Genomic DNA, 19,149 nt, shown 5'->3' with positions numbered 1-19,149 from the left:
AATGTCTACTAATGTGAACTGAATAAAGAATAAGTCACTGTCAGAGAATGTTGCACATACAATCCTACATCACAAGATGAGCTGAAAAATAATCAATCCGCTCGAGGATTCTACATTTTTTGCAGTTTGCTTGAGATCATTGGCGGTTACAGAATGTGAATATATGAATATGTTATGCATGAACTGTCGATGATTAATGAAGATGAGAGTGATCTTTGCAGTAATGAACACTACTTAAGCAGTAATGGAAATAAAGTCCGAAATAAGACCGGAAAACACTCAGGCCTGAACGGGATTTGAACCCATGACCTCTGCAATACCGGTGCAGTGCTCCACCAACTGAGCTAACAAGCCAACTGGGAGCTGGTAATTATGTTGGTTCGTGCAAAGAATAAAATGAGATCCACAAACACCTCCAAATATTCTTTAATCTTGATGATTCAGAAATACAGACTAAGATCTAAGGCCCTCCAACGAGTGAGATTTTCTAGATTTTTCCAAGACTCCTAAATCTACTGCGAAGTACTTTTCCGAATCAGATCAATCAAAACATAACGCGCTGTTATTACGAAACTAGATGGAAAAAGAAGAGAAACAAATCACGTGCGAGTAACGAATTCTCTTTTCGACAATTCGTAATAAAATGTACACATATGAGGCTCTCCGTGGGGTTCACCATAAGCCGTAAACGGCCAAAAATTCAGCCGTTAGGCGTAAAAGGTAACCGTTAGTCTTCATGAAATTTAACCATATAAATTTTTCATTTCATCGGCCAACAAATTTAGCCGTTAGGCGTTAAAATTGACAAATTTTAACCGTTAGTCTTCATAAAATTTAACCATAAAAACATTTCATTTCTTCGCAATCAAAATAAATAAATAGTTAGCTGTCAAACGCCCAATCGCACCTCATGGTTGACTTCCCATAACAGAAATTGTACAACGTCCCAATTAAGAGGGAGACATCACTTAAAGCTACAAATATTGATCCTAGATTCATGAGTACTTTGTTTTCAAGATAATGTTGAGCGCGCGCGCAATATTATAGTCTTTCCTAGAACTTCTTTGTTGATGCAAGATTCCCTTGATAATCATTTTATGATCTTCTGATAGATAATTTAAATTTAGTTTTTGGTCACCAAAATATTTTGCTCTTCATAATTTACTATTTCGCGCGCACGACATTCTATGCGTTCCTATGATTTCTTTGCTAATGTAAACTTGTTTTTTTCAAATATTCCCACCCACATTCCCCTTTGAAGCCATCCATGGAGGGACCATCAAGTACTTATTCTGCTAATAAGTGTCCTTTGAATGCAAGAAAAACGTTGAATTAATGTTGGGCCAAGTTACCATCTAAACAAAACAAACTTTCCTTGTAAGGAATTGAGTGTTTTACTAGTTTACAAAGATAGTTAAAGAGATAAGAAAAAATAAGAAATGTTCGGAGAGATGTGATGTCGTTTATACGTGCGCTCATTCGAATGTGGCAAGTCTTTATTCCCAATAAGAAAAAATAAAATCATTACGCTGACATTCAAAACCTGAATTATAATGCCTCATCAGACTATCAATAGTTGTAACGTAAACTCACATATAAACTTAATTAAAAATACTTACAGTTCGTTGAGGTCGTAATTTAAAAAAAACAAAAACAACCACACTGAGAAAAAACTAAATTCGAAACTATCTACCAGCTAGGACATGATAAAATATTTCACAAGGGGATCTTACATTAAAAAAAAGAAAATTCGATGTAACTTATCAAATGTCGTGCGCGCGCTCAACTGTAACTTGAAAACAAAATACCTAAGAATCCACGATCAATATACATAACTCTTTGTGATGTTTCCTTCCTGTGTGGGACATGATATAATGTCCATCATCAGCATGGGATGATTAGGCATTAAAAATGTTAATAAGTATTGTTTGGTTGTTATAAAAACATTAGATACTTGCAGCATTCCCCATATCACTATTGGCTCTCACAAGATCCGGGAATACAAAGTCTCGAATTTTTCTGAAAGTAACTTCACTAAGAGTGCAAGGTATTTCATCAATTCCACATCATCTTGGCAAGTTAAATGCAACTAGTCTACAATTTTAGGGCAGGTTCAATTTAGTTCAGTGACATTTCATCCTTTTCCTGAGCTTTCTTTACGTTGTCATGTCATAGTTCTTAGACAGAGTGGGTAATGAACGTAACTTAGGACTAATTCCGTGTTTAAAGTAACACTTTGTTTTGCTCCGATTTTTTTTAAAAGAAAAGCAGAAAATGAAGTGCTTTGTTGCGTTTCTGATGACTCTGGCGGTGGTGAATTCATTTCCCTTGAAAAATGATGAAGACTCTTCGTTGAAAAGGAAGGTAATGGCGGTAATACAAGAACTTAGTGTTTCAAATGGAAGCGTTTACGATACTTTTTTTTTATTGGAGTCTCGTAATCGATCTAGGATTTCCTTGGTGTTTATTCCTTACTCTTTCTTATGGATCCAAACAACAAGCCCTCCATATTTTTTTTTGTTTTTGGTGTGTCTGTTTTTTTGTTTGTTTTTTTTTTTTACTTTTTTTATGTGAGTCAAACTCAAACTTACTCACTCGATCGCAAAGAGCTCTGTCATGCTTAATACTCGTTCGGTACTCGATCAAAAGCCTTTGCTACAATCCTTCTTCGGTGTTGATTGCTTTTTACCACATTTTATTTTTTTTTTTAAAGATTTTGCGCCCAACTGCTTATCGCAGAGTATTAATTGGTAAGTGCAATTTTTCAACATTTTTTTAATGCTTTTTGCAAAGTGTGTAGATTTTTGATGTTTAACCAATGATGAATTCTCTCACTCTCTTGAATTTTAACTAACAGTTCTCGTTTATTGAATCTATTAATAAAACTGAGATAAACTTACTTTGCAGAAGCACTACACTGATGTGGGTTTGATGAATGCTTCAAAATTTGTGCAAAATGCGCGCAGGCCAGAAGAGCAAACTAATTACCCATATTTTATCTTGTATTACGTCAATGATTTGTTTCCTATTGTTACATTTTTCAGTGTAGTGCTATTTACTTCAACTCAACCTGATAATTTTCCAAGGAAATTAAAAAAAAAAGTTAAACTACTGATTCAGATAATGTTAATTACTTTTGCAGCGCCACGTCCGAATGACCCCAACGTTTACGGTGATTGGCCATGGACCAATGGTGGTAATACTATCGGTGGTTCCCACAACAACGGTAACTCAGGTTGGGGCTATCCTCATAACAATGGTTATTACGGGAAGAGGAATACTGGTTCGTGCATTCATTGATCGATAATTCTAATGGTATCCCTAAGTCGTTATGTTGTTGTTGTTGGTTTTTCCATACACAACCAGGGAGTTTTTTTTGCCCTAATACAATGCAGACTTTTTCCTGCTCTTAGAATGTGGTGGACAGCCTCTGGAGTTTTGTATGAGATGAACTATCCCGCCACCATCCCCTCCTCCCCTACGTCGCCTCTCCTCTCCCTCCCCCTTCACTTGCTTGCCCATACATCCATTCACTCGATTAATTAGTTATATTTCATTCTGTATTACGTCAGTAATTTGTTTGTTGTTGTTAGATTTTTCATTGCAGTGCTATTTACTTCAACTCAACCTGATAAATTTAAAAGGAAATTTAAAAAAAATTTTAAACTACTGATTCAGATAATGTTAATTACTTTTGCAGCGCCACATCCGAATGACACCAACGTTTACGGTGATTGGCCATGGACCAATGGTGGTAATACTATCGGTGGTTCCCACAACAACGGTAACTCAGGTTGGGGCTATCCTCATAATAATGGTTATTACGGGATGAGGGATACTGGTAAGTGCATTCATTGATCGATAATTCTAATGGTATCTCTAAGCCGTTATGTTATTGTTGTTGGTTTTTCCATACACAACCAGGGAGTTTTTTCGCCTCAATATAATGCAGACGTTTTGCCTGTTCCTATAATGTGGTGGGCAGCCTCTAGAGGTTTTGCATGAGATAAACCATTCCGCCACCATCCTTTTCCCCCTCCTCCCCTCTCCTCTCCCCCCTCCTCTCCTCTCCTCTCCCCCCTCCTCCCCTCTCCTCTCCCCCCTCCTCCCCTCTCCTCTCCCCCCCCCTCCCCTTCCCTTCACTTGCTTTCCATCTAACGATCCACCGACCCACTAGTCTGGTAATAGTCTGAAACGAAGTCGACCTCTTTATGTCAACAGGGGTACTGATAATTTTTTTTAATGGGACATTGATTGATATTTTAACTTGTATTACGTCAGTGATTTTTTTTCCTGTTGTTAGCTTTTTCAGTGCAGTGCTATTTGCTTCAACTCAACCTGATAATTTTCCAAGAAAATTAAAAAAAAAAAGTTACAGCAATTGATTCAGATAATATTAATTACTTTTGCAGCGCCACATCCGAATGACCCCAACGTTTACGGTGATTGGCCATGGACCAATGGTGGTAATACTATCGGTGGTTCCCACAACAATGGTAACTCAGGTTGGGGCTATCCTCATAATAATGGTTATTACGGAAAAAGGGATATTGGTAAGTGCATTCATTGATTGGTAATTCTAATGGTATCTCTAAGTCGTTATGTTGTTATGTTTTCCGTACACAACCAGGGAATCTTTTTGCATCAATACAATGCAGACTTTTTCCTGCTTCCACAATGTGATGGCCAGCTTCTGGAGTTTTGCATGCGATAAACCATCCCGCCACCATCCCCTCCTTCCCTACCTCCCTTCTCCTCTCCCTCCCCCTCCTTCCCTTCACTTACTTTCCATCCAACGATCCATAACCCCACTAGTCTGGTGATAGTCTGAAACGAAGTCGACCTTTTTATGTTAACAGGGGCACTGATAATGGGGCATTGATTGATTAATTTTAAATTATCTTTTTTGGTTTCTGTTTTGCCATTTCAGCTCTGTAAAGAGAATTCTACTTTTCATATCAATCTCTTACTTTTGCGAATTCTCTCACATTTCAGTTCCAGCCATGAACGACTTCGGAGAAAGAAAAGGTCAAGGTTCGAACGATATGGAAAAATATGAATGAGACTCGCCCTAACTTGTTCAGCTCCAATACGGAAAAAAATACACTTTTAAACTCGGTTTTGCAACAGTTGTTGATAATTATAACGATTCAGTTATATTCTGTAATTGCAAAGAACTCGAATAAAAGATTAAAACTGAGCGTAGCTCAATGTTTGCGTAGTTATTTTGTCCTCCTTAGAGGGAGAGTCTTATCGAGCTTGGTATCGGAAGGAGAGGTCAAAAAAGTTAAATAGAGATTATAGTTTTAAAATAGTATTTGAGGGCCAATTTCTCGTTTAATATTATACATGAACGCGCGCTTCTAATTAGCTGAAAACGAATGCATTCTCGTGTTATGCGAGTGCCAAGTTGTAACACGAGTGCAAATTACAAACAGTGCCCGCACGCTTTCAAACTTTCGACTGTGCATGTCTTGACTCTCTATGAAGTTTTTTCATGTGGATTATTAACAAGTAATAACATGATTTCTCTTGCAAGTTGGTGCAATAAGCACTTTTTCAAAGGCAACAAATTTCACTTCCCCTGCGGGCTCGTGCCAAAACATCACAGAGAGTCAAGACAGTGATACCCTCATCAAAAACTTGACTTGTTAGCTAAGTTCGTAGAGCACTGTACCGGTATCGTAGAGGTCATGAGTTCAAATCCTTTGTAGACCTGAATTTCTTGTTCCTCAGGCCTAATTTATCACTGCTTAAGTAGTATTCATTATTGCAAAGATCGCTTTCATATTCACCTCTATTTTTGTTGCAATTTTCAAGCTTCACCCGTAAATTAATGGTTGCGATGTAGTGTTAACTTAAATAATATTTAAAATTACAAGAGAGCTAATTGATGAGGTCTTGATGTAAGATAAAAACATATATTCAGTCGTCTTGAATTACGATATAGTTTGATGCCCAAAAACTTAATTCAAAATTGCCTTCAGGGAGGTCGTAAAACAGTTTACAAGGGGATTTCATATCAACAGACAAGTCGCAGAGAATGAATCGAATGTCGAGCGCTCTCAGCTGTTCCATGAAGAAAAAAATACTTGTGAATCCACGATTAACATTTCCAGTTATTGTTTTGTTTCTTTCCTGTGGGACACGATGTAGTTTCCATCATGAAAGGTGAAACTGTGGGATGATCTGGCAGCTTTGAGTGGTTTTGTACCCTCGGACGTTTGGAACTCATTCAATTCGTACCCACACTGTCATCCTCGATCATCCAGGTTTTTCGATTATTCGGATTTGCTTCAGAAGAAAAATTGTCGCTGGAGGAGCCCATCGATTTTAAATTCTTCTATAATTAGACGGACCCCTCCAAAGTAGGAGGCTACCAAAAAAAACAAAACAAAAAAGGCGCAGGATCAAACAAGGATGGAGAATTGGGCTAAAGACCTCGAATTATAATCTTGAAAAATTTTAACTAAACCTTTCAAATGGAAAGCAATGGGCGTCATATGTCATAACATGACAAGTTTGAGGGTCTATAGGAAGGCTTGAAATAAATGCCGGGGGCGGCATCTCATTATCGTTAAAAACATAGCAATACTATATAAATGAACTGGAGCAATGCAAAGGATTTGTTATTCATCTAACGATGTGCAAAAGAAATTTAATTTAACAAAGATTTCAAAGGGTTGGTAAGGCGAGAAGAGACAAAAATGGGAGGCATTTGATTAAGTGAATGTCATCGTGCTTTCGTTCCAATACCATTAAGTCAAGAGCTTTTAAGTGAAAACATGGTAGTTTATCCTGTGTAAGGAGATAATTATCTTAAGCTAGGAAATCGACGCCTCATTAGTCTTTTTATTGTATTGTTTGCAGCACCCGAGGGCAAAATGAAGCAAATCCTGTACTCTGTTTGGATGGGCTTGCTTTGATCTTGCGTAAGAAGAAAAACATTACTACGTGAACTGAAGCACCGTTCGGGAGTTTTTGCAGGTTCCTGTTGATTTCAACTGAGATTTGGGACGTTGAATCATCGTCGTTGATTGTAAACCAATCAAATCAACTTATTTTTCAATTTTTCGAATGAAAAACGAGCAAGCGCCATTATTGTTACATCTCTTTCTCAACGCTCGGAAGGAAAAGAGGTATGGCTCGTTCTTGATTCTTATTGGAGCGAAATATTTTTGCTCTATATTAAATGCGTTATTGACTACGCTTGTTCAGTCTAAATGGCTTGATATTAGCCTCGTTCTATTGCGTGTCTTTGATAACCGATAATTTGTCTCAGTCCATGAAGACAAAATAAAGATTGAACTCGGCCACATCCAGACACTTAATTTCACTTCACGCTTGTTCAATAGCGCATGTGTCTTGTTACTTGCTTCTTCTCGTGCCAAGCGGCACGATTGTTACTAGTACGTTGTAAAATTCAAAAACACGTAAAAAAAAAGGGGTTTGCTTATTTCCTTTAAATTTTTTATTTATTCGGCGGAGAGTAAGATGCGATGTTAAGAATGCACTACAAAAAAATAATAGTTTATGAACCGTTATGAGAAATCGAGTTTCACACCTCTGGATTCCTCGCCGTCATTTTTACCGCAGTGCATCCTACATGCTGAAAGGATCAGCGATATTCAAAGCGTCGGGTGAGCAGATAGAATTCGAAAGGAGGCGAATCTTAACCTCGATTAAGAATTAAAGAAAGGCTGGCAAGATCTCTTCGGAGCCCAATGCTTCGTTATGCATTCAGTTCTTGGAGGAAGAAAATAATCATGATGGCAAAAACAATAAGTCGCCTCTGGGGACTACGGTTTTGTTTTAGAATAGTGTGGAGTTAGATGACTAAGAGGGAGATTTTCGCAGTAATGAACACTAACAGTAAGCAGTAGTTAAGAAAATGCCTGAAGAAAAAAAATTAAGGCCTGTACGGTAGTTGTACCCATGACCTCTGGGATACCGCGGCTGTGCTCTGCAAACTGAGCTAACAAGTCCATTAAAACCATTAAAACCTAGTTATTTACATGGTTTGTTATAAACCCGAGGAGGGATGAATGAAAAAGAATGGAGTTAAACGGAAATATTTTTGAAAGGCTAAACCAGCTGTAAACCTTCCAACGCGCACGGAAATTAGCATAGAAATAAAATTACAGTCAACCGTATAAGCTTGGGATTACACATTACCATATGAACAACGATATTTTTGCAATTGTTTGTTGCCTAAGAGTTTTTTATTCTCGAGCTGACGATCAGAGAATGTCGCACGAGCCAACATGTCTACCTATAGACTTATTCTTTATTCATGTCTATGAATAAAGAATAAGTCATTGTCAGAAAATGCTGCACACACAATCCTACATAACAAGATGAGCTGAAAAATAATCAATCCGCTCGAGGATTCTACCCTATTTTGCAGTTTGCTTGAGATTAATGGCGGTAACAGAATGTGAATATATGAATATGTTATGTATGTACTTTTGATTAATAAATAAAGAGGAGAGCTTTCCCTCGACTTCCTCAATCTACTTGTGCGAAGTACTTTTCCGAATCAGATGCCAATCAAAACATAACGCGCTGACGAAAAAAAAACAAGCAACAAATCACATGCGAGTAACGAGTTCTCTTTTCTACAACTTGTAATAAATTGTCCAACAAGTACACATATGAGACTCTCCGTGGGGTTCACCATTAGCCGTAAAACAGCTAACATATTTAGCCGTTAGGCGTAAACATTGACAAATTTTACCCGAAAGTCTTCATGAAATTTAACCATAAAAACTTTTCATTTTATCGCAGTCGAAAGAAATAAACAGCTTGCCGTTAAATGGCCTATGGTTCGGCAGTCCACCCATCGAGCCCCTCAAATCTACCTTCTAAATTTAGTAACAATGCGAAGATATGAAGGCGGTCCAGTACCAATTATCATTTCTAACGCCCAATCGCACCTCATGGTTGGCTTCCCATAACAGAAATTGTACCACGTCCCAATTAAGAAGGAGACATCACTTAAAGCTACAAATATTGATCCTAGATTCATGAGTACTTTGTTTTCAAGATAACGTTGAGCGCGCGCGCAACATTATAGTCTTTCCGAGAACTTCTTTGTTGATGCAAGATTCCCTTGATAATTATTTCCTCTTATTTCCTCAATTCCTCTTATTACGAAACTAGACGAAGAAAAAAAACAAGTAACAAATCACATGCGAGTAACGAGTTCTCTTTTCGACAACTTGTAATAAATTGTCCAACAAGTACACATATGAGGCTCTACGTGGGGCTCACCATTAGCCGTAAAACAGCTAACATATTTCGCCGCTAGGCGTAAACATTGACAAATTTTAACCGAAAGTCTTCATGAAATTTAACCATAAAAACTTTTCATTTTATCCCAGTCGAAAGAAATAAACAGCTAGCCGTTAAATGGTCTATGGTTCGGCAGTCCACCCATCGAGCCCCTCAAATCTACCTTCTAAATTTAGTAACAATGCGAAGATATGAAGGCGGTCCAGTACCAATTATCATTTCTAACGCCCAATCGCACCTCATGGTTGACTTCCCATAACAGAAATTGTACCACGTCCCAATTAAGAAGGAGACATCACTTAAAGCTACAAATATTGATCCTAGATTCATGAGTACTTTGTTTTCAAGATAACGTTGAGCGCGCGCGCAACATTATAGTCTTTCCTAGAACTTCTTTGTTGATGCAAGATTCCCTTGATAATTATTTTATGATCTTCGGATAGATAATTTAAATTTAGTTTTTGGTCACCAAAATATTTTGCTCTTCATAATTAACTATTTCGCGCGCACGACATTCTATGCGTTCCTATGATTTCTTTGCTAATGTAAACTTGTTTTTTTCAAATATTCCCACCCACATTCCCCCTTTGAAGCCATCCATGGGGGGACCATCAAGTACTTATTATGCTAATAAGTGTCCTTTTACTGCAAGAAAAACGTTGAATTAATGTTGCGCCAAGTTACCATCTCCATGAAAAAAAAACTTTCCTTGTAAGGAATTGAATGTTTTTCTAGTGCATGTACAAAGATAGTTAACGAGGTAAGAAAAAAAAGTGAGAGAAGTTTGGAGAGGAGTTATATCATTTCTACGTGCGCTCATTCGAATGTGGCAAGTCGTTATTCCCAATAAGAAAAAAGAAAATCATAGCATTGACATTCCAAACCTCAATTATAATTCCTCACCAGGCTCTCAATAGTTGTAACGTACACCTATATATAAACTTATTAAAAGTACTTACAGTTCGTTGAAGTCGTAATATAAAAAAAAAAACTAATTTCGAAACAATCTACCAGGGGATCTTACATTAAAATTTTTTTTTAAACAAATTCGATATTACATATCAAATGTCGTGCGCGCGCTCATCAACTGCAACTTGAAAACAAAATACTTGTGAATTCACCATCAATATATACAACCCCTTGTAATGTTTCCTTCCTGTGTGGGACATGATATAATTTCCATTATCACCATTGGTTGATTAGGCACTTAAAATGTGAATAAGTATTGTTTGGTTGTTATAAAAACATCAGATACTTTTAGCGTTCCCCGTATCACTATTGGCTCTCACAAGATCCGGGAATACAAAGTCCAGACTTTTTCTGAAGGTAACTATCAATAATAAGATTGCAAGGTATTTCCACAGTTCCATACCATCTGGGAAAGTTAAATGCAGTTTGCCTGCAATTTTATGGCAGGTTTAATTTATTTCAGTGGCATTTCATCCTTTTTTCCGAGCTTTCTTTAATGTTGTCATTTCATAGTTCTTAGACAGAGTGGGTAATGAACACAACTTACGATCAATTCTGTGTTTAAAGTAACACTTTGTTTTGCTCCGATTTTTTTTTAAAAGAAAAGCAGAATATGAAGTGCTTTGTTGTGTTTCTGATGACTCTAGAGGTGGTGAATTCATTTCCCTTGAAAAATGATGAAGACTCTTCGTTGAAAAGGAAGGTAATGTCGGAAATACAACAGCTTTGTTTTTTTCAAATGAAATCCTTAAAGATACTTTTTTCACGTTTGGAGAATCTTTATTGGTGTCTCGTAAACGATCAAGGATATTGTTGGTGTTATTTATTAATCTTTTCTTATGGATCCAAACAACAAGCCGTCCGTACTGTTTTTGTTTTTAAGCTCTTTCACGCTAAAAGTCGGATCGGTACTCGATCAAAAGCCTTTGCTACAATCCTTATTCTGTACCGGTGTTGACTGCTTTTTGACCATATCAGTAAATTTTTTTGTTTTTTTAAGATTTTGCGCCCAAATGCCTATCGCAGAGTATTGATTGGTGAGTGCAATTTTTAAACATTTTTTAGTGCTTTTTGCCAATCGTCAAAAAACAGATTTTTGATGTTTAAGCAATGATAATGATGTCGTGAAGTTTAACTACATATACAGCTCTCATTTATTGAATCTGTTAATATAACTGATATCAACTTACTTTGCAGAAGCACCACACTGATGCAAATTAATTAGCCAAATTTCATCTTGTATTACGTCAGTGATTTGTTTGCTCTTGTTAGATTTTTCAGTGCAGTCCTATTAACTTCAGCTCAACTTTACAATTTTCTAAGAAAATTTTGAAAAAAGGTTACAACTATTGATTTCAGATGATGTTAATTACTTTTGCAGCGCCACATCTGAACGACCCCGCTCGACCAAATAAATGGAGCGTCAATGTTGATTGGCCCAATGGGGGTGTCAATGTCGGTGGAGGGCACAATAATGGTAATCACGGTTGGGGCGTCAATGTTGATTGGCCCAATGGAGGTGTCAATGTCGGTGGAGGACACAATAATGGTAACCACGGTTGGGGTGTCAATGTTGGTTGGCACAATGGGGGTGTCAATGTTGGTGGAGGGCGCAATAATGGTAACTCAGGATAGGGCTTTAATTTTGGTTCACAAGGAAAAAGGGATATTGGTAGGTGCATTACGGCATTTATCGATAATTCTAATGTTATCTCTCTGTTGCTATGTTGTTGTTGTTTGTTTTTCCATACACAATCAGGGAATTTTTTTGCATCAATACAATGTAGACTTCTTCCTGCTTATATAATGTGGTGGGCAGCCTCTGGAGTTTTGCATGAGGTGAACCATCCCGCCACCAACCCCTTCTCCCTTATCTTCCCTCTCCTACCCCCCTCCCTCCCCCCCCCCCCCTTCACTTGCGTGCTTATCCATCCATTCGATTGATTAGCCATTGCAGTCCCATTTACTTCAACTCAACCTCATAATGTTCCAAGAAGATTTTTAAAAAAGTTACAACCATTGATTTCAGATAATGTTCATTACTTTTGCAGCGCCACATCTAAATGACCCCAACGTTTACGGTGATTGGCCATGGACCAATGGTGGTAATACTATCGGTGGTTCCCACAACAATGGTAACTCAGGTTGGGGCTATCCTCATAACAATGGTTATTACGGAAAAAGGGATATTGGTAAGTGCATTCATTGATCGATAATTCTAATGGTATCTCTTAGTCGTTATGTTGTTCTTGGTGGTTTTTCCATACACAACCAGGGATTTTTTTTTTTTGCATCAATACAATGCAGACTTTTTTCTGCTTCCATAATGTGATGGCCAGCCTCTGGAGTTTTGTATCAGATAAACCATCCCGCCACCAACCCCTCCTCCCCTACCTCCCCTCCCCTCTCACCCTTCACTTGCTTGCCCATCCATCATCTACTAATCCCTAATCCATCCATCGATCCATCAACCCACTAGTCTGGTAATAGTCTGAAACAAAGTCGTCCTCTTTATTTCAACAGGGGCACTGATAATTGATAAATGGGACATTAAATAATTTTTTTTTCGGGGTCTTTTTCGCTATTTAAGCTCTGTAAAGAGAAGTATACTTTTCATATCGATCTCTTACTTTTGTGAATTCTCTCACATTTCAGTTCCAGCTATGTACGACTTTGGAGAAGGAAAAGGTCAAGGCTCGAATGATGTGGAAAAATATGAATGAGACTTTTCCTGACTTGTTCAGCTCCAACACGGAAAAAAAACTTTTAAACTCGATTTTGCAACAGTTGTTGATGATTACAACGATTCAGATATAATTATGTAATTGCAAAGAACTCGAGTAAAAGATTGAAATGGAGCGTAGCTCAATGTTTGCGTAGTTATTTTGTTCTCTTTAGAGGGAGAGTCTTATCGAGCTTGGTATCGGGAGGAGAGGTCAAAAAGTTAAACAGAGATTATAGTTTTAAAATAATATTTGAAGGCCAATTTCTCGCTTGATATAGTACATGAACGCGCACTTCTAATTGGCTGAAAACGAATGCATTCTCATTCAAATTACAAATAGCGCGCGCACGCTTTCAAAATTTCGACTGTACATGTCTTGACTTTCTATGAAGATTTTTCATGTGGATTATTAACAAGTAATAACATGATTTCTCTTGCAAGTTGGTGCAATATGCAATTTTTCAAAGACAACAAGTTTCACTTCCCTCGCGGGCTCGTGCAAAAACATCACAGAAATTCAAGAGAGCGATACCTTCATCAGAAACTTAGCTTGTTAGCTCAGTTCTTAGGGCACTGAATCGGTATCGCAGAGGCCATGAGTTCAAATCCTGTATAGTCCTGAATTTTTTGTTCCTCAGACCTTATTTTACAACTTGCCTAAGTAGTATTCATTATTGCGAAGATCGCTTTCATATTCACCTCTATTTTTGTTGTATGATTTTTCAAGCTTCACCCATAAATTAGTGGTTGCAAAGCTAACTGATGAGGTCTTGATATAAGATAAAAACCTGAATTCAATCGTCTTGAATTACGATATAGTTTGATGCCCAAAAACTAAATTCAAAAATTACATTCAAGGAGATCCTAAAACAGTCTACTGGGGGATCACAAATCAATAGACAAGTCGCAAAGGATGAAATGAATGTCGAGCGCTCTCAACTGTTGCATAAAAACAAAATACTTACGAATCCACAATTAACATTTACAGAGATTGTTTTTTTTTTCCTTCCTTTGGGACACGATACAATTTCCTTCATTAGAAGTTAAAACTTGGAATGATCTGGCGGCTTTGAGTGGTTTTGTACCCTCGGACGTTTCGCACTCATTCAATTCGTACCTATACTAACATCCTCGATCATCCAGATTTTTCGATTATTCGGATTTGCTTCTATGCTCCAATTTTCTTTTAAATATTAATCTGTCACATTCAAGTTCTCAAAAAAAACCTTTTTTTCCCCCATCAAACAAAACATGGGTAATGAAACTTCCGTTGGAACTGAATTTCTTCCGGTTTCGGAAGCTGTTGATTTTGTCAGAAAAAGTTTGACTTGAACTGAAAGAAAAGACAATGTCGACGCTATTTCATTGATGCGGCTTCGAAGAAAGATAGAATTGCTAATTGCTGCTAAATTCTGTTCAAATTCAAAGTAAGTATGCCAAGAAGGCATTATATTTCTAATTGAAGCTTTTTTGAAAATGGGTGAATAGTCATCAGTCTTTTATATTTGTAAATACATATGCATATAAATATGTTTTTTCTTCACATTGTTTCGTTTTTGATAACGTTTTTTAATTATTCTATTATTATTTCTCTAAAATATAAGCTAGTTTTACGTGGCTACTCTGAAATTCGGGTGTAAATAAATGATATGCATGTATCACAAGACGAAATCACATGTTTCCGTATTTCTGAAACGTGGCGGAAACATGCAACTCCATGTTTCCGTTATGTTTAACATGCACAAAAAGTGGTCCGGTTCCGTTGTATACGCAGCAACGGAAACGCGAGAAAACGTCACGAAACCGGTAACGGAAACACAGGTTATCCGTCGTGTTTCCAGAACGGTTTAACATGTTTCTGCCACGTTTCCGTTTACGGATTCTTACAATTTCGTCCTGTGTATATGCTGCGTCATTATTTTACAAACTTGATTTACCTGCACAATCAATATTTATCTTCGCTGGTTATTAATTTGAAGTTAGGTTCGAATTGTCTGAGTACGAAACTTCCCTCGGTACGAAACTATTAGATACCTTCAGGCATTAATTGTGCTAATTAGTAGTGATTGTCTGTTATAAAAGATTAGATACGTGTATAGCAATATCCATATTCAGTCCGTGCTCTTACGAAGCGGGATAACAGCGTCCAGAATTCATCACAAGGTAAGATAACTACTGGATCTGCTCTTGCTCAAGGCCAAGTACCCAGAGATAAATATATGTTATTTGCCGGCTGGGAGGTCCTTATGGTGAAAAACTGTGACCGAGGTCTTGAAAATGCTGCCCCAGACCGTAGGCCGAGGGCAGCATTTTCAACGCCGAGGTCACAGTTTTTCACCATACGGAGCGACCCTTAGCCGGTAAATAACATATTTTTTTTTTTTTAACTTGACGAAATTCATTCCGAAAGAACCCGAATGATTGAGGACTGTAAATACAGCAAAATCTTCCATAAACTGAACAGTGGGGGACAACATTTTCATTTGCGTAATGATAAAAGTGATTTAAAAGGCTCCTAAACAAACTTTGAAACGCTATTATACAAATATCTGTCACAATCTGACACCTTTCAATTAGAGAGCGCGTAAGAAAAGAAAAAAGCGCATGTAAATTTTTAAAAAACAACGAAACTAGTTTGGCAAGGACTATCACCACAATGTTTTCTTCTTAAACAGTCAATGACTTACGGAAAGTATTATTCACCCTCATCGACGATTAATTCATGTACGAAGATTGACCTTTTTTCATTAAGTAATCGGCGAGGAAAGTAATTGTAAGTAAATTCATATATTTTGTGTTGAAGTTGTGAGAGTTTGCTCGTTTGTTTGCTGCAATGGCGTGTGAAAATCTGGTCTTTCCTCCTCAAAAACTAAATTCGGATGATATACTCCAACGAGACACAAGGGGATTTCATGCGGCCTTTTCTCATTTAATTCCTTAAGTTTCTGTTGTGCAATTTACAATACAAATTTCCGAATTGAACGGACTTGAAAAGACTCACCGAGAGCGTATATTTGTTGCAGAACTGAAATTAAAACTTCGCACGCCTTTTCACTACGAACAAATTGTTTGAGAAAATTTAGACATTAAATGAATGAAAGTTCCATCGATCAGTTCAACTGAAGCCAAAAACCTTACGTTTTAACTCTCTAGGTACTTTTTGTGAACGATTAAAATCAATTGCAGACGGTTTTTAGGCCGCCTGTCAACCGACGTAATGACATTATTGCTTATACAAAAAAGTCATTCTGAAACGAAAATTTTTCAGTCGACCAAAGTGACTTGAGAGAGAGAAAAGAGAGGATTAATAAGTTATTTATCGGCTTGAGGTAGTGACCGACTTCTTTGCTTAAAAATACTGCCCAGCCGGTAAAACGAGATATATTTATGAAAAATAGCAACGAATGAAGGGATGTACTCGGCGACTCACGAAAGCGTTACCGTTGCCCGTGGGCAGAGATAGGAAAATACTGACCGGATAAAGAACCAATCGGATTGCAGGATTCGTTACCGTGCCCTCTGAAAAAAAAAAAAAAATAAAAGTGATTACTCATCTGACGTGTTTTATTATGATTTTAGTTTTCATAAACAGAATATGAAGCGCTTTGTTATGCTGCTGGTTACTCTGGCGGTGGCGAATTCATTTTCCTTGGAAAATGAGGAAAACGCTGCGCTGAAAACGAAGGTAATGTACTACCCCAAGAGCTTCGTGTGTTTCAGATGAGCTATCACGTTCATAGCGTTAACGACATTTATTTTCACATTTGATGCAACGTCAGAAATAATGCAGGAGTGTCTTATATTATTTCAACGGGTCTAAAAAAAACTATTGATTAATTTTTGGCCTTTTATTTCATGATGTAAACTGAATCAATCAAAAAGCATTGCGGTTTAAATGGCAACTTGGTTGTCGAAAGTAATCAGGTATTGCGTCGACTCTGACGAAGAGCTAACACTCGAAACTTCAGCTTTAGAAACTCTTTATGGAGATCGATTTCCATAAAACCAATTAATCATGTGATATCCCTCACCAACGCAGCAACACAGATTCTTTAGAAAAATTACCGTCTTTATTCGGGGATTGCATTAGCTTTGCTTCGCTTCTCCTTGTAAGTGGTCTAAGACATTTACCACAATCTATCAACCAATCAAATGCAAAACTAAAACCAATCACAACTTGTTATTTCCCGTTTATTCCCGCATTAGACAGTTTATCTGTTAATACCTCGAGTTTTCATTGTATTGTGTTGTGTTATTTATGTTGATTTCCTTTTTTGTTCTTGTTGTTGTTCCATGATACTCAATCAAGACATCTTCGCTTTAAGTCTTTCTTAGTGTCGATAGCTTTTAGATGATATCACTAAATCGTTGTTTATCATTACCACTAACATTGACAAGACCATTTTAATTTAAAGGTTCTGGGTCCTAGTGTACTAGATGCTGGTGATCGCAGGATCTTACCGAAGATACTCAAGACTGGTAAGTGCATTTCAACTTTTTTTCTGACACGGAGCAGATTTTTTTTTTAAAGTCAAAGTTGAACAAAGATACCCCCCTCCCCCCCCCCCCCCCCCTCACACACTCACATGTCGTTTAAGTGCAGTTCTTCTGGATTTGCAGAAGAAAAATTGGATCTATGAATGTAGCTGAGATAAACCTTCTCTCTAAAAGCACTGCACCGGTGTGAGTTTGACGCATAGATATCAGTGCTCCAAAAATTGTGCGTAACTCGCGCGGGCCAGAAGAGAAAACTATTAACCAATACTGCTACATCAGTAATTAGCTGTTGTTAGATATCCGTTCAAATTTGTTATTTTCAAAAAGAAAAATGGAGCAATAACAATTTCAAACGTTATCAATTACCTTTGCAGAAACACCTATTACCCGTTTCGCTCGACAAAGTAATGAGGACAGCAATGTTGGTCGGTCATCAATGGAAGCCAGTGTCAGCGGAGGACAAAAAAATAGTAAACAGGATTGGGGCATCAATGGTAAACGAGGTTGGGGCATCAGTGGTAGTTATCATCGAGGCAATTGGGGCGTCAGTGGTAGTTATCAGCGTAACAATGGCAAATCGAGAGTGGGCATCAGTGGTAGTTATCAGCGTAACAATGGCAAATCGAGTGTGGGCATCAGTGGTAGTTATCACCGTAACAATGGCAAATCGAGTGTGGGCATCAGTGGTAGTTATCAGCGTAACAATGGCAAATCGAGTGTGGGCATCAGTGGCGGATTGGGGAGAAACAATGGCCGACCGAATTGGCAAGTCGGTTTCAATTATCGAAAGAAATTTGGTAAAAATGGTTGTTGTTGTTGTTTTTGTACGCTACAAACAATCTCTCCTTGCGACGAAGTCCGTTGAGCGAGTCCAAAAATTTCAGTGAGACAAAAAAATGAAGTTAGCGCGCCGCGGGCAGTTTTGGGAGTGTGGTGCATCACTCTTTAAAACTCCCTTAACCCCACCCCCGTTGTTTATCTATCCATCCATCCATAAATCTTTCCATTCATCTACTAATCCATCCTTTCATTCATGCACCCAATATTCTGGTAATGGCTGGCAATTTCGTGATAAAAACAAGAAATCAGGGGTTTAGATAAGTAAGACCCCTTCTTATGGTTGGGCGCACTGATAATTGTCAACGCAAATTGAGTGCTTTTTTTGGCATTTAAGCTTTTTAAAGAGAGCCACACTTTTCAGGTCCGAGTCCCTCACGCTAGCGATTTTTTTTTCATATTTCAGACCCACGGGTGAACTACTTAGGAGGAAGTAAAGGTCGACGTCAGAACGGTATGAGAAAATATGAATGAAACCTGTGTTGTGCTGTGTAAATTAAATTTTATTTTCTTCATAAATTTCCAGTTCCATATCGATCTCTAATTTTGATCAATTCTCTCACATTTCAGGCCTACCTTACAACATTCGGAAGAAATAAAGGTCAACGCTCCAATGATATGGGGAATGTAAAGAAGAAAGTGTCTTAATTTGTTAAGCTTTAGTAAGAAACATAGCACAGACTCGATTTTGTAACAATACTTAATAATTCTAATGATAAAGAAATGGCAAAAGAAGCAAAGAAAGGATTACAAAGGAGCAAAGTTCGGTGTTTGCGTATTTATTTAACCCTTTATACCTTAGTATCAATATTCATATTCTCCTGACT

The 19,149-nt window shown here is 37.6% G+C and overlaps 1 protein-coding gene and 3 long non-coding RNA genes across 5 annotated transcripts; all 4 read left to right on the top strand.

Annotated features, from left to right (window-relative positions):
- Nucleotides 1-1,519: 1,519 nt before the first annotated feature.
- On the top strand, nt 1,520-3,601 carry LOC113664443 (uncharacterized). 2 transcript variants are annotated; one of them, XR_003445633.2, is made up of 4 exons: nt 1,520-2,047; nt 2,264-2,364; nt 2,714-2,750; nt 3,143-3,601. It is a non-coding gene; the product is annotated as an uncharacterized LOC113664443 (long non-coding RNA). The 2 variants fall into 2 exon arrangements; XR_016182735.1 differs by having other exon boundaries at nt 1,520-2,364.
- Nucleotides 3,602-3,713: 112 nt separating this feature from the next.
- On the top strand, nt 3,714-5,201 carry LOC113664444 (uncharacterized). The gene is made up of 3 exons (XR_016182882.1): nt 3,714-3,841; nt 4,413-4,553; nt 4,996-5,201. It is a non-coding gene; the product is annotated as an uncharacterized LOC113664444 (long non-coding RNA).
- A 7,010-nt stretch (nt 5,202-12,211) lies between these two features.
- On the top strand, nt 12,212-13,103 carry LOC149034521 (uncharacterized). Its single transcript, XR_016182868.1, has 2 exons — nt 12,212-12,407; nt 12,919-13,103. It is a non-coding gene; the product is annotated as an uncharacterized LOC149034521 (long non-coding RNA).
- A 1,921-nt stretch (nt 13,104-15,024) lies between these two features.
- Nucleotides 15,025-19,084, top strand: LOC113664442 (uncharacterized). The gene is made up of 6 exons (XM_089194653.1): nt 15,025-15,151; nt 16,568-16,673; nt 17,404-17,467; nt 17,860-18,282; nt 18,729-18,776; nt 18,893-19,084. Exons 2-6 carry the CDS (start codon nt 16,584-16,586, stop codon nt 18,919-18,921), a joined length of 654 nt encoding a protein of 217 aa, XP_089050779.1. The 5' UTR covers nt 15,025-15,151; nt 16,568-16,583; the 3' UTR covers nt 18,922-19,084.
- The last annotated feature ends 65 nt before the right edge of the window (nt 19,085-19,149 follow it).

This window comes from Pocillopora damicornis, chromosome 14 (assembly GCF_964200805.1).
Source record: "Pocillopora damicornis chromosome 14, jaPocDami1.2, whole genome shotgun sequence".
NCBI lineage: Eukaryota > Metazoa > Cnidaria > Anthozoa > Scleractinia > Pocilloporidae > Pocillopora > Pocillopora damicornis.
This window is presented reverse-complemented; position numbering and strand designations above follow the sequence as displayed.

Excerpts from the sequence above, each read along its gene's own strand:
- LOC113664442 (XM_089194653.1), top strand. The coding sequence starts at position 16,584 with ATGAAGCGCTTTGTTATGCTGCTGGTTACTCTGGCGGTGGCGAATTCA. Across the intron at positions 16,674-17,403 it reads ACGCTGCGCTGAAAACGAAG|GTTCTGGGTCCTAGTGTACT; the intron begins GTAATGTACTAC and ends TTTAATTTAAAG. Across the intron at positions 17,468-17,859 it reads ACCGAAGATACTCAAGACTG|AAACACCTATTACCCGTTTC; the intron begins GTAAGTGCATTT and ends TTACCTTTGCAG.